The 19,319-nt window shown below is 44.6% G+C and overlaps 1 protein-coding gene, 1 long non-coding RNA gene and 1 pseudogene across 5 annotated transcripts in view; 1 reads left to right on the forward strand and 2 right to left on the reverse strand.

Annotated features, from left to right (window-relative positions):
• Positions 1–19,319, forward strand: part of LOC125082941 (spermatogenesis-associated protein 31D1-like) — an 894,603-nt pseudogene that overhangs the window by 314,073 nt on the left and 561,211 nt on the right.
• The window catches only part of LOC125082854 (uncharacterized), a 571,692-nt gene that overhangs the window by 290,343 nt on the left and 262,030 nt on the right, over positions 1–19,319 (reverse strand). The gene's annotated exons all lie outside the window — the stretch shown is intronic.
• LOC125082848 (transducin-like enhancer protein 1) overlaps positions 1–19,319 on the reverse strand; it is an 87,557-nt gene that overhangs the window by 18,310 nt on the left and 49,928 nt on the right. For all 4 annotated transcript variants that reach the window (XM_047698674.1, XM_047698672.1, XM_047698671.1 and 1 more), the window contains exons 9-14: positions 11,384–11,500; positions 7,511–7,564; positions 6,855–7,007; positions 5,419–5,563; positions 4,156–4,346; positions 2,694–2,770 (exon numbers count right to left, since the gene is read on the reverse strand). In XM_047698674.1, the coding sequence (XP_047554630.1) occupies positions 2,694–2,770; positions 4,156–4,346; positions 5,419–5,563; positions 6,855–7,007; positions 7,511–7,564; positions 11,384–11,500 (737 nt within the window). The remainder of the gene's footprint in view (positions 1–2,693; positions 2,771–4,155; positions 4,347–5,418; positions 5,564–6,854; positions 7,008–7,510; positions 7,565–11,383; positions 11,501–19,319) is intronic.

Raw genomic sequence — 19,319 nt, forward strand, 5'->3', positions numbered from 1 at the left:
CAAAGCTATTCAAAGTGCGGTCTGCAAACATTTGCTACCATCCACATGGAGATCAGCTCACTAAGGAACAGAAGTGTTGAAAACGGTTACACAGCAACTCGACAGAGCCAACTCATGACAGCTGACTGTTGTAATCAAAAACTGGGACCGGGTACCTGGGTGGCTCAGCTGGGATCAAGCCCCACATTGGGCTCCCTGCTCAGTGGGGAGCCTGCTTTTCCTTTGCCCGCCCCTGACCCAGCTCCTGTTCTTTCTCCATCTTTCTCTGCATGCGCTCTCACTCTCTCTCAAATAAGTAAAATCTAAAAAACAAAACACAACAACCCCTCTGCAAAACAAACAAAAAAAACCACACACACACACACAAAACCAAACCTCGGACTTATACTGTATATCTTTCTTCTCCTATTCATCTGTATTTGTCTGTTACAAGAGTACCGATCTTGGTCGCATTGGAGAAAAACTGATCATCATAGATGCTTTGAGAAGCAATGCCTCAGGGAGTATTACTTTCCTCCACAATGAGGACAGGAAGCCCTCTCATACTAATTAATGGATTAAAACAAAGGAAGTAAGATGTATAGCCCAGATCCCAGAGATAATGGTGAACTCCATTTTCCCCTTCTCATATTAACTTGATCTTTCTCACATTACATGGCTCCCCTCAAACTTAAAAGAGAATCCTAAAAAACATTATTTTCACTATTTTGGAGAGTAGTGATCACTCTGATCCAGAGACTCACCCTCCTATGTGACTCTCTCACAACTTTGCTGCTGCGCCACTGTCATGTCCCTGAGCACGTTGTGTCCTAGCTTAACACAGCTGTGAATACAAAGAAATCCAAGGTGCTCACAAGCCAAACCATTGAGTATTTTGGCTCTAATAAGCATGACACCAGTCCTATCATTCAGAGAAGACTTCAACTTTGTGTCTAATTGCATTATTCACACACACATATGTACACACACATACACACACACACAACTATAAGGAGCTAGGTCTGAGTTAATGGTCCTCTGCACCTTCAAGAGCATAACAATAGCTCATAGCTCTCCCCACCCACCCCATCTGCCACACACCTCACATTCAGGATAGGGTCTTGACAGCCAGACATACCCCCACACCTCCAACTCTTGAAACTAGACTTCCCTAATGGTCAGCTGAACTTGGCATTATTTGCTTATTATATCCCTGAAGATTCATCAGTTACTATTAATTATTGCCTCTTATCACATTACTCATTTGCCCTTTATCTACTCACCAGTCTGTAGGACAACACAACAGCTAGACTGCCAGAGACCACAGATTAGAAATATCCACTAAGTGCCCGGAGGCACCCAAGGCTGGATGCAGAAGGGCAGACCCAGGAAAATATGAGGTTACTCAATCAGAAGAGATCCACCAGGTAAGAAAGCATTTGTAACACTGTCCCACCCCCAATCCTGCTCTTCCCTGGGCCTAGATGTCACTGTAAATTCTTAATATCTCTACGAGTTCTTAGCACAGAAAAAGTTTCATTTCTTCATGAATCAAATTACCATGAAATAGATATTATCATGCATGTAAAGTAGAGCCTGCTTCCAAAAAGCAGATAACGGAGTAAGGAATTCCACTTTTCCTCATGCTGCTGGTCTATATTTGAAGAAAGACTCCAATCCAAATCACACAAAGATGACCAGGTAGTCGAATGGACCACTCAAAATAATGTAGCATGCAACACACAGTGGACGCATAAGTAAAAGCTGAGAGCAACCACACAAAGGCAGAGAGTCTAAGAAAAATAAACTGAAGGCCTATGACACGTACCCTTATTTGGAAAAATCAAAATTGTAGAAGGCCCTATGGAAGAGCAGAGTATGTGCCGGGAAGTAAGCCAGACACCCCCCACCCCCCATATTTCACTTTTGCTTTGTACAAAAATTAAGGACTTTAGGAATTCTTCAAAATCTCATTTCTAATTACAAACATATGGAAAGCAAGTGATTTTAAGTGACCCCGGAAGAATAACCAATGGGGTTTTTCAAATTCTGAATGCTCTTTGCTCCTTTAATCTTTCTTTCATGCTTTCCCACAAAGCCACGCTGCGTTTTGTAATCTTGGATCTCTTAGAGTAAAGCACGCACCAAACTTTATTGGGGACGGGGGGTTCGGTATGCAGGGAGGTTCCAACCTCCAATGCTGGCATCCAACAGATGCTACAACTACCTTTCGTACAACTCAAGTTCCCACCTAAACAAGGAAAAGATAGCACTGAGACAGGTAAGGGGTTGACATGTTTCAAATTTCAGAGATTTCAAGAGTTCATGAGAGCATAACCATTGCCCACAGCACAGTCCTGTTGAAAACCTCCAGCAGCTACCCTCTGACCAAAGGCACAGCAGAGTAGACTTCTGAAGAAGGGTCAAGCGAGGAGGGCCAACCTCCCCCCGTTCTTGCCTCCCTCCTGGCCCCCGTCTACAACAGCTTCTCTCCAGAAATAACTAAATGCATGAGATCACCCATAGTGAGAAGACAGAGGCATGACACCTACAAGGTGCCTATTTATAGAAAGTGTTAACACTCCTCAGTAAAAGACACTAGAAATCTCCTTGGAAACGTCCACGCCTGTGCTCCCTTTGGAATTCTAGTCTGCTAATAGCCGCGACGAAGTAATTGCCTTTAAAACAAAACTGAGGAGTTAAGAGGTACTTACGGTTTCCCCCCAGGGATTCCTGCCAGGTTTGGAGGGATGGTAGGTACTCGCATGTGAGGGGGAGGATCAAACCCAACCTGGAAACAAAAATAAGACATCGAAGACTCAGTTTATGCAGAGTACGCACTTGGTGAACATATATAAAGACTTTTCACTAGAAACTCCCACATCTCCAAAGCAACATAAACAGGAACAGTAACACATGCTAACATTTAAAAAAAAAAAAAAATTACAACTCAAGGAGTACTATAACCACCTGTAAATACAACAGGCCACGCTCTTTTCTGGGGAGGTCAGTGGGAGTGTGGTCTGTTTGTGCACTGAGAACAAGCTTCCCATAGTAATTACTTCCTGTGGACTCAGGATGTCCTGCCTTGCCCAAGCAAGTACAGAGAACAGTGTGCTGTCTGAGTCAGGATTTCTAGACCTTGGCACTATCAGTGTTTTGAGCCCGGAAGTTGTCTTGGGATAGTTAGCAACACCCCTGGCTTCTACACTCTAAGTACCAATAGCATTCCCCACTTCTGATAATCGAAAGTGTCTCCATATATTACCAAACGTCCCTGGGGGGACAAAATCGTCCCCAATTTCATACCACTGGTCTAAGTTACTGCTTAAACATGCATGGATTCCCTATTCTGTGTACCCTAACAAAGGTATCTTGTCCCTTAGCTGCCCACTTTGTTTCAAACTATCTTGCCCCCAATGCACAGCCTTTCTTATTAGTACAACATAAGGGAAAAAAACCCTACAGACTTCACTGTCAGCCCAAACTACTGGAGGTCATGCCATCTGAAGAGAGGAGAGGAGAAAACCAAACATAACCTATTCTAAAGAGCCAAGAGAAATCTATAGGGACTTCTATTTGCTACAGGATATCATCTGTTTCCTTTCCCTGATGCAATCGAGGGTTACAGTCGATTTTGCCCTTTGCATACAGTTTTGTATCTTTCCAGTGAAAAATGAGGCTATTTACAAGGCTGGGCAAGATGGGCAAGCTGCCCCAAGGTTCAGTCACCTCTGTTTCCTCACTGTTGCCCGAAATCACTGCTTACACCTGAGTCACACTGTTGGTTTAGAGAATAATAGAGACATGGAAAGAAAACGTTACAGCTTCTCAAATATTTTTTTTCCTAAGAATTAAAGAGGGGGGATTAAAAAAAACCCTCAAGAAAATGAATGAAAAGGCTTCTGTGAGCTACTTGAGTCATTCCATCGCCTTCCAAAAAAAAAGTCTATTTGGGGGGAGAAAACCAGATGTCCCCCGAACTGCCAAAGTAGCTCCTAAACACTGCCTTGTTTCATCCACGAAAATAGTAAACCAAGAAGCGCTGCGCCCTAACTTAACGCAGGAGCACGCTGATGGCAGTGGGCGGAGCGCGGGGACACTGGGGCTCTGTTTTGCAGGCGTGGTTGGGGGTCCCGGCCCTGGCCTGCCCGCCAGCCTGCCCGCGACACCTACCATTGGGGAGCGCCCATAGGCCACCACGGCAGCAGCAGCGGCGGCTGCACTCATCTGCGGGGACATGTTGTGCAGGCTGGCGTAGGCGGCGCCGGGGCTGGTCAGCTCGCCGTTCATGCCGGCATGGGGCACCATCCCGAACGGGGCGGGGTACGGCCCAGGCACCGCCAGAGGCGTCCTCAGGCCGGCCGCTGAAAGTAAGCACAAGCCGTGTGACGTGACATGGTCCAACCTGACCATTAGTTGCAGAGTCACTCTAGCACCATTCAGGAGGGGTGAGGACAAGGAGGGCTTCAGTAAGGCAAAGTGGGTTGGGGGTAGTTGGGGTGTGTGTGTACATACGTGTTAGGGCCATTCATGAGGAAGGCTTGCATGAGGGTGTGTGTGGGTGTAGGGGGGGGGAGACTTGGGGGTGGTTTCATCACCACCAACTCAGCCCGATTCATCTCCAGGGAAGAACAGACCCCGGGGAAGCACTGCCCACGTGCTTCATCCTTGGCTTGGCAGCACTGGGAAACCGGACAATTAAAATTAAAGAGCAGTACTGTACCCAATTCACAGAAGGCAAACAGAGGCACAGTGCACTGTTTACCTGATTTCATCTTAAAAGAAGGTTTTGATAAAATCCAGGATGTCTCCTTCAGTCTAAACTTTCCATTCCCTGCTGCCAATTCCAAATGAAAACCTGACCCTGGGTTTACTACCTAAACCAAAGCCTGGGTTTAGGAGGAATATTCTGGGGCCTATTTTCCTCTGGGCCCAAGGTGTTAAGGAAGATAAAGTTAGAAGTTACCAACTGATTCACGGGCTGGAGTCTCCGTGAAACCCTCCCAATTTCTACTGACAGAGAGACCACGGATTCCTGAGGGACGGACCAGGAGAAAAACCATCCAACTCAAGTAAGCAAGAAACACACTTGGGCCGGCGTTTCGGTCAGTATTAGCGAACTCAGACACACGGTGATGATTTGGTAAGGAGCTTATGTGGGGAATAATTATCAGAAACTTTATTAAGTCCCTAGGATTTGGATTATTTGGGAGGGGGGGAAGAAAGCCAAATGTAAACAGTCGGAGACCAAACAGGGTGCAGCTGCTGAACCTAAGGACAAACATCTGTTTCTTATCACGGCTTTTCAGGGATAGGAAGGAGGCAGGCAGTCGAGTGCGTTTCATATTCATGGGGAAATGGCGTCAGGAGTGCACAGACAACGAGTCAAGCCGGGAAAGGGAAAAACAAAACAAAACACGAGAGGCGAGGCTCTACCCGCTTGGTTAACGAGGGGGTCCATGGCTGGAGGCTTGCCGAGGCCTGGACGGAGTCCTGGAGTGGCACTGGTGCCCGGCGTTGGCATGTCGCTCCGAGGCGTCGGTGTGCTGGATTTCAGAACAGGCGTGCTGGCTTTTTCATGCTGGTATCATTAAACAAATTAAATGAGTATTATTTTTAATCCAAGCCATATTACACAATTTATCACAACAGCAGCTGGGACACTGGGCACCTTCTAGCTACTCCCTCAGCCAATTTTCATAAATCCACAAAATGTTGACAGCATTAACTTGTGAGTGAGAAATGTTGACCTTTCCTCTTCCTGCCAGAATTAAAACTCTAGCTAGAGACACAGAACATGATCACACTTCGTCCTCCGCAGATTTTATTTTAAAAAGTATTTTTCCATCAGGCGTGTGGACTTTGGATCCAGGCCAAGTTAGAACGATGACCACCCAGTGAAAAATTCCTACTCACTCAGAAACAAATGGCCGGGTCACCAAGAATGTCAGAGGGAGGATCCCTTTTCTACCCTTGCCTTTTAGTGGCAGTGGGATTGCGACTAAGAGTGAGAAGCAGCAGGGCTGTGGAGCTGATGAGAAACCAACCAACATCTCAAAGGCAAATGCCCTAGAAGGATTCCCACCCATCTGAGAGATGTGTGTGGACTTAAGCACCGCCACCCACTTGCTATATAATGGATGTGGCCCCACTAGCACAGAGGCCTTCAGGAATGGGACATAACAGGGTCCTGGGGCACCATGCTCTGCACCTCAACCTTTTACCCCTTTAAATTCCAGAATGAGGAGCGCTGTGAGCAGCAAACAGCATGCATGGGGCTAGGGAGAGACCTCAGCTCCCTTGGTCCTGATGGGCAGTTTAAACTTGGCAAGCTCCACAGGCTTTCTGCCCCATTGGTGAAGTGGGATAATGCCTAGGAAGGCTGTATAAGAATCAAATGCGGGACTCTTATGGCTCAGGTTTTTGTGAGTTACGAGATGACATGCTCCCCACTATTTGTTGAATGGCTGCAAGCAGACTCGGAGGCTCCACCTCCCTGCACCTGTTTCCAGGCTTCTCTGGGGGCTCCTTGAGTACATCCCCATTCTGACACCAAACCCAACACACCCCGACACAGAGGGTCTGTCTAAAAGGAGGTGAACTCAGGACTTCCAACTTCCTATGAGGTTGCACATCCCCGAAATAAGAAAGCAACGAACACGGAAGCTTGCTGTCTCTCTCTAAGGACATTACCGAGAGGAAGAAAGAAAACACTGTGTGGGACAAGAAGCAGGAGTCACCGTCTCACTTTTAAACACGTAAAAATATACCTCTCACTCTATACAAGCCACATTTCAAATACTTTAGGGTCCTCTGAACTGCAGAGAGAAACACACTGCTACATAGGCAAAGTGACAGCTCATGAGACCTACCAAGCTCATTTCTTTGGACTTCAAAGAAGCGGAGCTTCCCGAAGAGGCCGTGGACGCTGGGCTGCTGGAAGCATCTTTCTTCAGCAGGCGGTTTTTGTCAATCCCATTTTCCCTGGGTGAATGGGTGGGGCTTGCTCGCGGAGAAGAAGGGTCCTCGACAAGTATAAGCAAAGCTTGTGTGATTTCATTTATAATGGATGGACCTTGCCCTTTATGGACTCTATTTCCATACTAATTCTCTAAATTAAAGGAGGACACTCTAAGTCCTTCAGATATGGGGGACTTGGGAGTGTGCCCCCTGACTAGCAATGTTATTATAATTACACAGGACGGTGTTTGCACACACACCTGTGAAGACAGCACAGAGGAAAAGACATCCAGGAATGATCTGATGCATCCTCATGCTCAAATACTTTGCTCAGAGGACACAGGAAGGAAAGGAGCACCAGGCACCCAACTTAGGAATCCGAAATAACTGGGAAAACAGATTTCTTTTAAAAAGGAAACAAAAGTTCTTGTCAGACCACTACCGCTCCATCTGTGAACACCACTAAGTTTTTAATGTGCAAAGTTGAGAAAAACCAAAATACCATGGCTCCACTTTCTGTTTCTCATAAGTCACTCTGAAAATAAAGTTTGAGAAAATGAGTGGTTACCTCATTAGACACATCCACAACTAAGTTGTCATCACTTTTGTCACCATCGCTATCCTGGAAAAAGAGATGTTAATGCCATTTATTAAAGGGTTGGAGACCCAGTTACATTTCTATAGTTCTTGGTAGCAGACACACTGAAAAATGGCCCAGGACATGCCTACAGGTTCCCTTCCAGATTCCCAGGCCTACTCATTAATACTGCCTTCCCCTCCTTACCTGACATGGGGGCTACCCAAAGCCACAGGTAGGAACTGTTACAGTAGCATACCTGCTAAAGATCGTTCGGGTGAGGGCCAGTTGCAAACACCGGGTACAGAGTAAGAGCTCAATAAATGTTTGCAACAGGGGCATCTCTCCTATAATCTGAAATCCTCCCATGGCCTCCTATCAGGGCTCTTTTCCCACTGGATATCAAATTAAGAACACGATTTCATGCCATTCCTTTGTGAGTATCATCTTGAGGATAGGTAACAAATCTAGTGTTCACAGACACTTTGCAATTATAAAGACAAACTTCAACCATGTTCCCATGGGGTCATTAATTCTTGAAAGGAAAAAAAAAGGAACACTAAACACCAAAAACAACAAAGCTATCTACTTGGCTGGAATAAGGTACCAAGATCTAACCTCATGTTAAGAATAAAAATCTTTTGCAATCAGCACGGAATATTTTAGGAGAGAGGGAAGAACACAGGATGGCAAAATCTGGAAGGCACTAGCATCCTGCAGTAGGGCCTATAGTCCTCTTCATAAAGCTATACCATTTGCTAATGCAGGAAACTGCAAGGTTGTCCTAAGTTTGAAAAAGCTTCAGAAAAGCTATTTAACTGTGTGCTTACTCCTACATCAAGTATAGAGCAGACTGAAAAAGTCTACTTTCTTAGCCAAAAGGCCTCCTGTCCTTTAGTACAGAGATACAATAAGCCTATGAAAAAAGTAGGCTCTCACCTAATTCTCCAAAAGGACTGGGTCACTAATTTCTGACCAATACAATCCTTTTACTGAGTCACTGTCAATTACAAATATACGAATATTTAAAAATTGTACTAATAAGTACAAGAGCAAATATTAACCATGTTGGCTTTCTGGGGGGCCTCCAAGTCCAGCTAGAAAGTTACCCTCAACTTTAAAAGAATCCTTATCTTTTACATGTTTTCTTCTAACTGTACCTGGAGTTTTACATGTGGAAGACCCAATTTACTTTCTTCAATAGTATGTTACTAGATTTACTTTAATCACTGTTGTTAAGGCACCATGCAATTCACTATAACAACATAAAATTAAAACCAATGAGGAAACCTGGGTAACTCAAAATAACAACCTGCTGAAAGAAACATTTTCATGTAATAAAAGAAAAAAATAAAACTAAAGAAGATTTTCTTTTTCTGTTAGTAAAGACCACAGAAAAGCACAAATGTTTTCAGGTGTTGAGAACACAAAGACAGGGGCGCCTGGGTGGCTCAGTGGGTTAGCGTCTGCCTTCGGCTCAGGTCATGATCCCAGATCCTGGGACTGAGTCCTGCATCGGGTTCCCTGCTCAACAGGGAGTCTGCTTCTCCCTCTCCATTTGCTGTCCCCCCTGCTTGTGCTCTCTCTCTCTCTCTCTGTCAAATAAATAAATAAAATCTTTAAAAAAAAAAAAAAGAACCCAAAGATGGTGGTGGTAAAAAAAAATACAAGCCAAAAGGTTTTCTCTCTTAGGAAAAAAAAAAATTATTAAAAGGTTCACATAGTATACAAACTGACAAAAAGAAGCAAACAACTCATTTTATTACAATGGGCTATGAAGTGAGTTTTCATGTAGTCTGTAATTTCAATCTTAGCTTTGGACCCTTCTGCAAATGTGAACCTTCACAGTCCAGTGTAGCCTGGTCATCAAGAGCTGAGGTCTGAGGACTTCGCCCCAGATTCTCCAACATTATTTCAGTACATTGCCCTGAACTACCTATACATCTGGGCATACTTCATATGAGTAGGTTATAAAACAGTAATGCAGAGCTACAGATTCCAGATCATTCACTACCCAAAATCTACACGAGCCTCATGCACAACAACTCAAAAACTGTATTACCGGCAGTTTCCCAATTTCTGCATGTCATGGACCTTCAGACTAGCTTATTAACAATTGATGCCATATATAAAAGTACCTGCAGGGGAAACTGGCTATGGGAAATGGCAAGGGGCAAACAATATGTGCTGCAAAGGCTTGGGCTAGGATGGAGAGAACCTACAAATCCAAATTCTTAGAACATTATCATAGTACACAGTGTGGAACAATACAAGGACCTCTGGCAAAATACCCTCTCCAAGGGGCACCTGGGTGGCTCAGTCTGTTAGGCGTTTGCCTTTGGCTCAGATCATGATCCCAGGGTTGCAGGATTGAGCCCCGTGAGCAAGGAGCCTCTCCTCCCTGCCTGTGCTCTCTCTGGCTAACATTATCTCTCAAATAAATAAATAAATAAATAAAATCGTTTAAAAAAAAAAAAGAATACCTCTCCGAGGCCCTCAGTTTGGGGGTCCTGGCATAGTGATGAAGAGCATGGATTCTGGAGTCAGACTGCCTCCAGGTTCCACCACTAACCTTGAACTTGGGCAAATCACTTACAAACCCTGGGCTTCAGTTTCTTGAACTACAGTGGAGGTATGGTACCAAACTGACAGTTTTAAGAGTCAAATGAAACAATCCACGTAAAAGCACAAGGTACGTGGCATGGACAAGCTCTTGCTCAGGAAATACTAGCTATTGTTAGCTATGGGCTAACCAGCCACCAGGAGGCAGAGAGGTCTCGCGTGTTAACCCCCATCTCGTAGACCTGCCGGCATACCAGAAGTGGATGCTTCTTCCATAAGCAATGGGAAGTGGGCTCCCATTGAGTGTTTTACTCATACTGGTCCTGACAATGTGTCCATCATGAAATAGACACACCTGGGGATACAAAAGAAAACTCCAAGACATCTATCAGCTGCAATGTTTATGACACTCAGACTCGAGCCAGTTGCCACTTGGCTTGGTTTGTTCTCCTCATGAAATAAGGTTCCAGCTAGACGGGAGTCAAGAGCCGTCCCTTCACAGTCACGCATTCTCAATCTGCAGAGTCTGATCTAGATGCCTCCAAGGTTTTTTCTGTTTTTACCACGGACTTATGTGACCAAACTGCTTGCAGTTCTAGAGAATGAACTCTGCCTCAAGACCAAATAGGAGCCTGAATAAGTCAACAGAAGAGCATCCAAAAAAGGTATTTTGTGACACCAGTGTTTTTACCCTGATTATTTTAGCAGCATAGGCTACCAACTTTGCAGGGCCCAGCACAGATGAAAATGCAGGCCCTGGTTCAAAAACGGAGAATTTGAAGACGGTGAGAACAGAGCGTCAAACCAAGGGCAAGGTCCCATGAAGAGCAGGGCCCTGTGCAAAGCATAGGCCCCGCATGTTGGTATCCCCTCTTATGAGGAACTTAGGAAGCCTAAAAATATAATCATGTGCCTGGAACCACACAGTTTACAGCTCTAGAGGGAAATACTACCCTTATAAGAATCTATCCTCTTGCTACTATTATTTATTTATTTTTAAAAGATTTTATTTATTTCTTTGACAGAGATCACAAGTAGGCAGAGAGGCAGGCAGAGAGAGGGGGGAGAAGCAGGATCCCCGCTGAGCAGAGAGCCCGATACGGGGCTCGATCCCAGGACCCTGGGATCATGACCTGAGCCAAAGGCAGAGGCTTTAACCCCCTGAGCCACCCAGGCGCCCCTGCTAGTATTATTTTAAAGCATGTGGAATTATCACTAAGATCTTGGAGCATGCTTGTATGCTCACTTAGAATGTGAGCAACTAAGCAAACAAATACTGTTTCAGGTGCTTTATTTACTTACATAGTGGCTGGAGTCCTTATCATCCACCTTTCTTTTTTTGATGTCATTGGAAAATTCAGGCCCGTTTCTGCGTTTATCGGTGCCCCTTAGACTGTCTGGGACCAAGAGGGAATTACTCTGCAAGACAAAAAAAAAAAAAAAAAAAAAAATCAAAGATTCCTTCCCAGATCTCTTTGTACAAATGAAAACCCAAACCAGGATGTGACAGCTGTTTCAGAAAGGTGATACCTACACTGCCTTTCATTCCATGTAATTCATCTCATCTGAAGACTTTGATGGCAAACATTTATAGAGGTTTAAGCACTTGAAAGGAAGACCCTGACTATGCAACGAAACCTTCCAGAGCCTGGTGGATCCTTCAGGCTCGACTCACTTAAAATTCTCCTCCGTCCTTTTTACTATTAGAGAAATGGGAGCTTGCTGTTTACATGTGGATATGTTTTTATTCTTTCCCACTGCAGTTTCCTGATCGGGAATACAAATGGCCTAGAAGCGGAACCTGAGATTATTCTACCAGGTGTATTTTGTGACTGTAACTGTCAGTGTGTGCCCCTCGAAAAAGACACACAGAGAGCAGGTGGGATTAACAGCATGGCTCCCTAAAAGGCAAATCACATTTTCCACAGCAACAATGAAGGAACTCTTCTGAATTCTTTTAATTTACTGTTGAAAATAAGATTTAGTGTTCCTTGCCAATAGCACTGAAATTCAAGACCCAAAGTGAGTAGTTCAGCCAGTGAATCTTCAACAGCCGGGCCAGCTCCCGCACACAAAAGCAGGAACAAGGACTAATCTTTTCTACCAACCACACAGGATACTTTCATTCCCATGTGCTGAGTACGAACTGTTGACCCAAAGAAAACAGGCATTTTGGGTCTTTGGGGGTCACATGACACGTTCTGACATCCCTTCAATTCCCATCTCCCCTCAGGCTAAAGCATCAGAACATGATACAATGAGTCCTTTTAAGTACAGGATTAGCATATGCAAGGGGGCAATTTGTTCAGTGATGTGTTACTGCCTCGAACAATACTGAAGGCGCTGTGCAGAAATCTCCTGCACAAAGCCCAGATAACCCTAATTTCTGCAAGATGCTGGAGAACTACCAGGGGGATGTCCGGGGCCAACAGACAATTATGTTCCCTTTCTCTGCCACAGTTTAAAATAGAAGGGGTTGGGGGAAACCTTTAAGTCAGACCATCTCTAATGCAATGGCATCTACCAGAAGCAAAATTTTAAAAGCCAGGATGGGGGAGGGGTCTTCACTCCTAACCCACCCAAAGTAATCAGGCAGGTAGCTGGGTCTCTAAGCTCCCTCCTGAAAACCGTGGACCCCACCATGGGAACATTCCCAGCTCAGCTCAACCACACACAGGAGGAAATCAAAACGGGACCAGAAGGCCATCTGAAGCCTCTTTGCCCACTGCAGGGGCCGACACTGCAGCAAGCTGAGCTTTGATTCATGACCGGTCAAGCTCCACAAATGCAGGAGGCTTACATAAAAGCAAAGGGAGGGACTCATGCAATTCAATACAGAGAGGCTCAGAGTAATGTCTTTAGCACAGCGTGTGGGGCTGAAAGGTGAACTGGCTGGATCCCTCCACTAATGACCGTGGTAAATGTCTACTAAAAACGAACCTCTCCGACCCAGGCCCCTTGGCTGATAGGATACAGGAGACTTAACCAAACTCCTGAAAGTGCTAACGTGCACTCCCAAGGGCCAAGGGAGGGGAGTAGCGGCATGCACTCAGGTATAAACAACATTCCAATACACCTGCCTGGGTTCTAGATTTTACCAGGACTCCAAAGTCTCCTCGTCCAGACCCTGACTGGAGGCACTGAGGGCAACAACACAGAGCACTCGAGCTTTACATCTGCCTCAGTGCCCAGAAGAGTGTGGCACAGACTCGGCGTCCACTGGCAATTTTAAAATTCAGTCTCTGTCCACAGGGTTGCCGTCAAGGCCTTCCTGCTATAACCAGCACTGGGCATCCAAACTGCTCAGCCATTCAGAGCCATTCAGAGATAGCATTTTAATGATCTTATTTTTTCTTAATGAAGTCAAGCGGTACTGTAAACATAAAAGTAAACTACACTTCTGTTAGCAACAATGCAATTTCTGTTAGAAACAGTAATATTTCTGTAGTTCGACCCAGAAGCCTGTCAAGCTTTGAGGCCTCTGCTTCTACATGTTAGAAGTTACTACTGTAATTCTTGCTTGCACGGCTTAAATGAGGCCTATAATCTGAATAGGTTTTGAAAAGCTCTGGAAGTTCCTCTAAATTTGGACAGGACTAGTAATTAGCATCGCTACTTATGTGAAAATTGGCTCCATTCAAAATGGCAGACCCAGACAAGTTGCAAAACACAGTGTCTCATCGTACGTTTGATGCCGTAAAATGGGTTCAAAACAAGGCAGCAAAGACTGTGGGCTGGGAAGGCCTGGGGGAGCCACAGTCAGGAGCCAGGGGGGGATGGGGTTCACGAGGCAGCCCCGCCCAAAATGGACCACTTCCTTTTACCCCTGTTCCCATGAACCCGGTCTTCTTTGTGTAATTGTCCCCGACATCTTTCAGCCCTGACACTGCTTTCATTGTCGTTCCTCATTTAAGCAAATGGTTCCAGCCTAATGAACTTCACTGTCCGCAAAAACAGCTGTTTTGGTTAACGACTGCCTAGGTGACCCTAATCTTCATGATTCCCTCGTTTGAGTTTCCCCAGAAACTCAAAAGTGACTTCACAGGTATTACTGGATGTCTCATGACACCAGAAGTGTTTCTGGTTTTTTTTTTCACCCTCATGATCTGTGTTTTCCTCACACACCAGCTTATGTTCATCACGACCCAGGGGTGGAATAACCGTCATACTGATGGTCATTATGAGCCACTTTATACACATTTTAACAATAAAGAGATTATACCTGGGTATTGAATGAATATCATTTGGATCTTCAAAATTTATCTTGACTCTATCTTGATTTGTTAGACCTGGACTAGAATAACATAGTATGACATTTAACATTAATGTTTAGCATTTAATCAACATTTAAGAAGAAGCCATTTGCAAAATAATGAAATTAAGGTTGCTTGACTTTTTTTTTTTTTTTCAAAACTTGTGCATTGGAAACACAGAAGTAAATTAGAATCACACCTTTGAAGAGGCCAAAGCAACCTTAAAAGACTTATTGTTCATCATCTTCTTCATTCCCCCCACCCCTTTTATCTGGAGGCTTGACCAGAGAAAGAAGGCGATTTATTAAAGTCACAAAGCTCTTTCCATTAAGTCAAGGCGTCTCCCCTCCCAGAGGAGTGATTCTTATACTCAATTTATGTATGTAAAATACTTGTCCCCACACACTTATCACTTAAGAGTCACACTGGCTCTTTAACCATTAACATTTAACCATTTAACATTCTAATGTTACATAATAATGCCTAATGCACACTGCATGCTTTCTCTGACTGCCCCCCCCAGCAAACCACAATCTATCTCCCTTTCTCTCTCTCTCTCACACACACACAGTTTTATGCCACGATAAGAAAACCATAAACATATTTTAAAAATTACATCCGACATTAAAATGACCTGAAAACAGTCCCAATGCCTGCCTTTCCACTCATGAATCCTGCCATTTATGACCCAAGATGTGCACTAAAACAGGCCTCAGCACAGAGCAACAAAGTGGTCCAGAGCCCCACAGCACCCTTTCACGTGACGTCTATCATGGCTGCTGGGAGCTCTGAAGACTTAGCTGCTACCAGATGTCTCCTCCCAGAGTCCTTATTTTGAAAGCTTGTAATCTACCAAACAGCATTCATCAAGTGAAGTTCATTTTCAAACATTTAATCTGCCAAATAAATATTTAATTGTGAATCAGGTTTTTTCTTTTCTTTTTTTTTTTTGATGAGCATGAGAACTAGTATTACCACACTGACTGATATACTCTAACGCCAGCCAAGAAACTCAATGTTTTATTCACCTTGCAGCTGGTAAAATTTAAGTGTCTGCCAGAATTCTTAAAAAATGATAATTACTGGGCAGATTTCTATTACAAATGTCCAGAGGTCTGGGATTTTTGAGACTGTATATATAAAGTTTCCCTTTGTTTTAAAATTGTTTTAACTAAACAAAATCATCTTATTTACTTTGTGTCTTCCACGAGTGCTCAAAATTGGACATTTATATAGCCCAGAGGGGAGATTACGAATCTGAGCAATCAAGGTCGGAAAACACACTAGGACTTCAAAACAAACTAAAATTCTAGAACCACGATGAGTTTCTGTACCTTACATCTTGTACACTTACGGGAATGCAGCCAAGTAAAACAATAAAGGGAGAGATGTATCTATCTGACAGGTCTCTGGAGAAAAAAGATCCCCCTTGAGCATTAAGTACCAGAGTCAGAAAGAGGGGTCCACAAGACCGATTAGCCCCATTGGTGTGTCTTTCTCTCCATTTGTAGGTGGAAACTACACATGAAACGAAGAGATGAGGGACAAGGACCAAGAAAACATGCACCCCCAGGGAACGAACTCTCTTAAAAAATCTGGGGAACGTAAAAATCTCAGGGTGCACCTTCACTGACCACAGTCCAACTGTTGCCTACCATTACTGTATGCCTCCTGCGGATCATTTCTCCCACTCACAGCGGCGTGATGCTTAAGAACAGTTACAAGACTAAAAGAGCCACTCAGAGGAGAAAAGGAAAAGTAGCAGATCTTCTTATGTTACAACTGGTGTTCACTAGTTCTAGTCACCAAGTCCAGATCAAATCATTCTAACTGGGTAAACCATGTCTCATAAACACACATACCAGGACTAGCCGCTGCTGTCGTTCTCTGGGTACAAGTTAACTACAGAGCTGGCAGCGTGTTTGAACCGAGCGGGCAGAAGTACACGATCATTCTCTTAAAGCAAAAACAAACATCCAAATGCAAACATTACACCGTATCTTCATATAAGAACTTCCAACGGTAAAGCATCAGAGCCTGCTGCACTGGAGAGAAGATTCAGCTGAATCAAAAGAAAACATCACGATTTGGACTCTGTGTTACCTTTATATTCACCGTTCTGGACAATGATGTTTCCATTTCATGCTCTGAATACCCACTTAAGATTGAGGCAAAGAGACCCAGATGCTTCCGTATGGACAAAAACCCGTCCTTATTCACTGGTTCCAAGACTTTCACTTTTCTTTAGCAATTTAACAGTAATGGCTGTTCATGTAAATGGAGATACTCTGGAAGGTAAACTCCAGAAAATATGAAAGAAAGCAGGTTTAATGGAATGTTACCTTGCCAGTGTTACCAGAACACTCGTGACAGAGCCTTCATGTTTCCTTCATCGATTCTGAGACCTCAAAGCAAGTCTTCTGCCAACCATGTCTAAACCCTGAAGCCACCAGCAGCAAATCTGAAAGGAAAACCTGCTCATGGAGACAGCAAAAGCTAGACAAGTTTCCCTAATGTGAAAATAATGCACATTATTCAAATGGATTTCTTTAGCTGCCATGCTGATTCCCCTTGGGAAGTTTCTCCTCCCTGCAGGAAAAGTGTTTGTGTCAGAGGTACAGACTGGAAACTCATGACACCTCATTTATCCTCAGTTACACTAAGGCAGTGGGAACCTAATTTGCTAGCACACTCTACACTGACAATTAACTTCTCGGTGAACATTAAAACAATTAGGTAGTGACGCACCCCCAACACATCTGTGCGCCTTCCCCATCTACACCTGGTACCAATTAAGCCATCACCCCGCACTGTACTTTTTGCTGCAGTCCAATGGGTCATTCGGATTCTGTCTGACATTTCAAAAAATGCGTTTTTAACCCCTAAAACTAACGGGTTTCCCACTTGTCAATGGGGAAGAGGGTAAGAAGGTGAAGGTGTGGAAATGTGTCTACTTGGCAACTGCATCGCATCAGATCTCAGGGGCCCTGGCTGTGAGGCGGGTCTGAAGGGTACACGTCGGTTTTTCATAAAGTTTGAATGCAAAATATGAGAAAGAACCCATGTGTTCTCGCACCTCAATCTGGGAACGCTGAGACACTCTCAGATGCAGATGAGTGGTTCAGTCAGAACTCCCAGTAAGGAAGGTAGTCATGTAGAAGGCACATAGACCCAGTAAACAGGTGAGCTGGGGGACCCACTAGAGAAGGAGATAGATATCCCCGGCATCACACACAAAGCCCCCAGTTAGCCCTTGCGCCATACCAGATCAAGAAAAATAAACACCCCCCCACCGCCCCCCCACACACATTTAGAGCTGACGATAAATGCAATTATTTCCAAAGAACTTTTAAATGCCCTCATGACAACTCATTCCCCCCACTAGGACTGTGGTGAGAGCAAAAATCAAATCTGTATTTCAAACTGTTTTAAAAGCAGTTTTCGTAGAGCAGCTTAGCTAGCTGTCACTGTCCCTCTTTCTTCTCCAGTCCCTGAGGACAAACTTTCTAGTACAAGAAACCAGAAAGCCCTGGGTCAGGACTTCCTGTGAGTTAACCTGGATATCTGATGGCACTCACCTCTGCCTCTCCTCACCTAAAAGACGGAGACCCAGAGTTTCTTGCTTACTATGTTTCTGAGGGAATGATAAAAATGATCATGGGGCTAAAAGGAAAAGAACATTTTTAAAAACCTGCTCTAAATGGTGGGCATTATGTTTTCTAATCACAGAGCACAAACTGAAATCTGAAAAGAGTTTCAGAGGGAGGTAATATACTTCTATCTTTCTGGTTTTTTAGTTAAGATGCCCGATGCCTCATCTTCATTGAAAGCACAGTGAGATAAAACCTGAACATTTCTCCAGTTACACACAGGCCCCGATACCCTCCCAGTGAGTTATGGTGTCCACAGTAAACACACGCCTTCACCTGGTATAGGACACACCACTCCCGACCATCTAGAAATCACTGTCCCTTTCCTTTTTTCCAGGTTTCACCCTTCTCACGGCAATGATGCAGTGAGCAGTTTTCCTAGAGGATCTATTTTTTTTTTAAAGAGCGCTTTTTTTTTTAAGGATTTTATTTATTTATTTGACAGACAGAGATCACAAGTAGGCAGAGAGGCAGGCAGAGAGGGGGGGGGGAAGCAGACTCCCCGCCGAGCAGAGAGCCCGATGCGGGGCTCGATCCAAGGACCCTGGGATCATGACCCGAGCCGAAGGCAGAGGCTTTAACCCACTGAGCCACCCAGGCGCCCCGAGGATCTATTTTTTAAGCACATAGTTTTCAATTTTGCCAAAAAGGAAATCTGCTGAGACAACTGCTGAAAAAAACTTAAGTGTTTTCCACTGTGCCTAAATATTGAAATTTTAGGTGACTCATCTCAGTTTCATCCTTCACTTTCAGGCAATTCCTTGAAATAAGTCAGGAGATAAATTCATAAACAATTAGGCAGAAACATTTCCTCCTTTGATGAACTTGAGTATCATGAACCCAACCAAGTTCAAGACAGGCTGTGGACAGTCCCCTGCTCTCCAGACTGAGAGACACTGCCCACATCTCCACAACTTCCTCACAGGCTTGAAAACAGGGGAAGAAACCACCAATAACTACACAGAGCGTGACCAGTAATGCATGTATGGCTGTCTTGCTACTCTGCAGGTAGAAACAGTGGGGAGTCATTCCTAAAGGCTTGCTATTCATGGTCCCTGTTCATGGTCCCTAATACCCCTCACCCCGGGAGGCAGCCTCCATCACAAATTTATAGATGAGGCTAGGGGTAAGTTCGAAAGGATGAAACACCTGGCCCACGCCAGAAGACCACTGAGATCTGCCTCTGTTCAAAACCCGTATTCTCGGGGCGCCTGGGTGGCTCAGTGGGTTAAGCCACTGCCTTCGGCTCAGGTCATGATCTCAGGGTCCTGGGATCGAGCCTCGAGTCGGGCTCTCTGCTCAGCAGGGGGCCTGCTTCCCCCTCTCTCTCTGCCT

The sequence above is a fragment of the Lutra lutra genome, chromosome 13 (assembly GCF_902655055.1).
Source record: "Lutra lutra chromosome 13, mLutLut1.2, whole genome shotgun sequence".
In the NCBI taxonomy this organism is placed as follows: domain Eukaryota; kingdom Metazoa; phylum Chordata; class Mammalia; order Carnivora; family Mustelidae; genus Lutra; species Lutra lutra.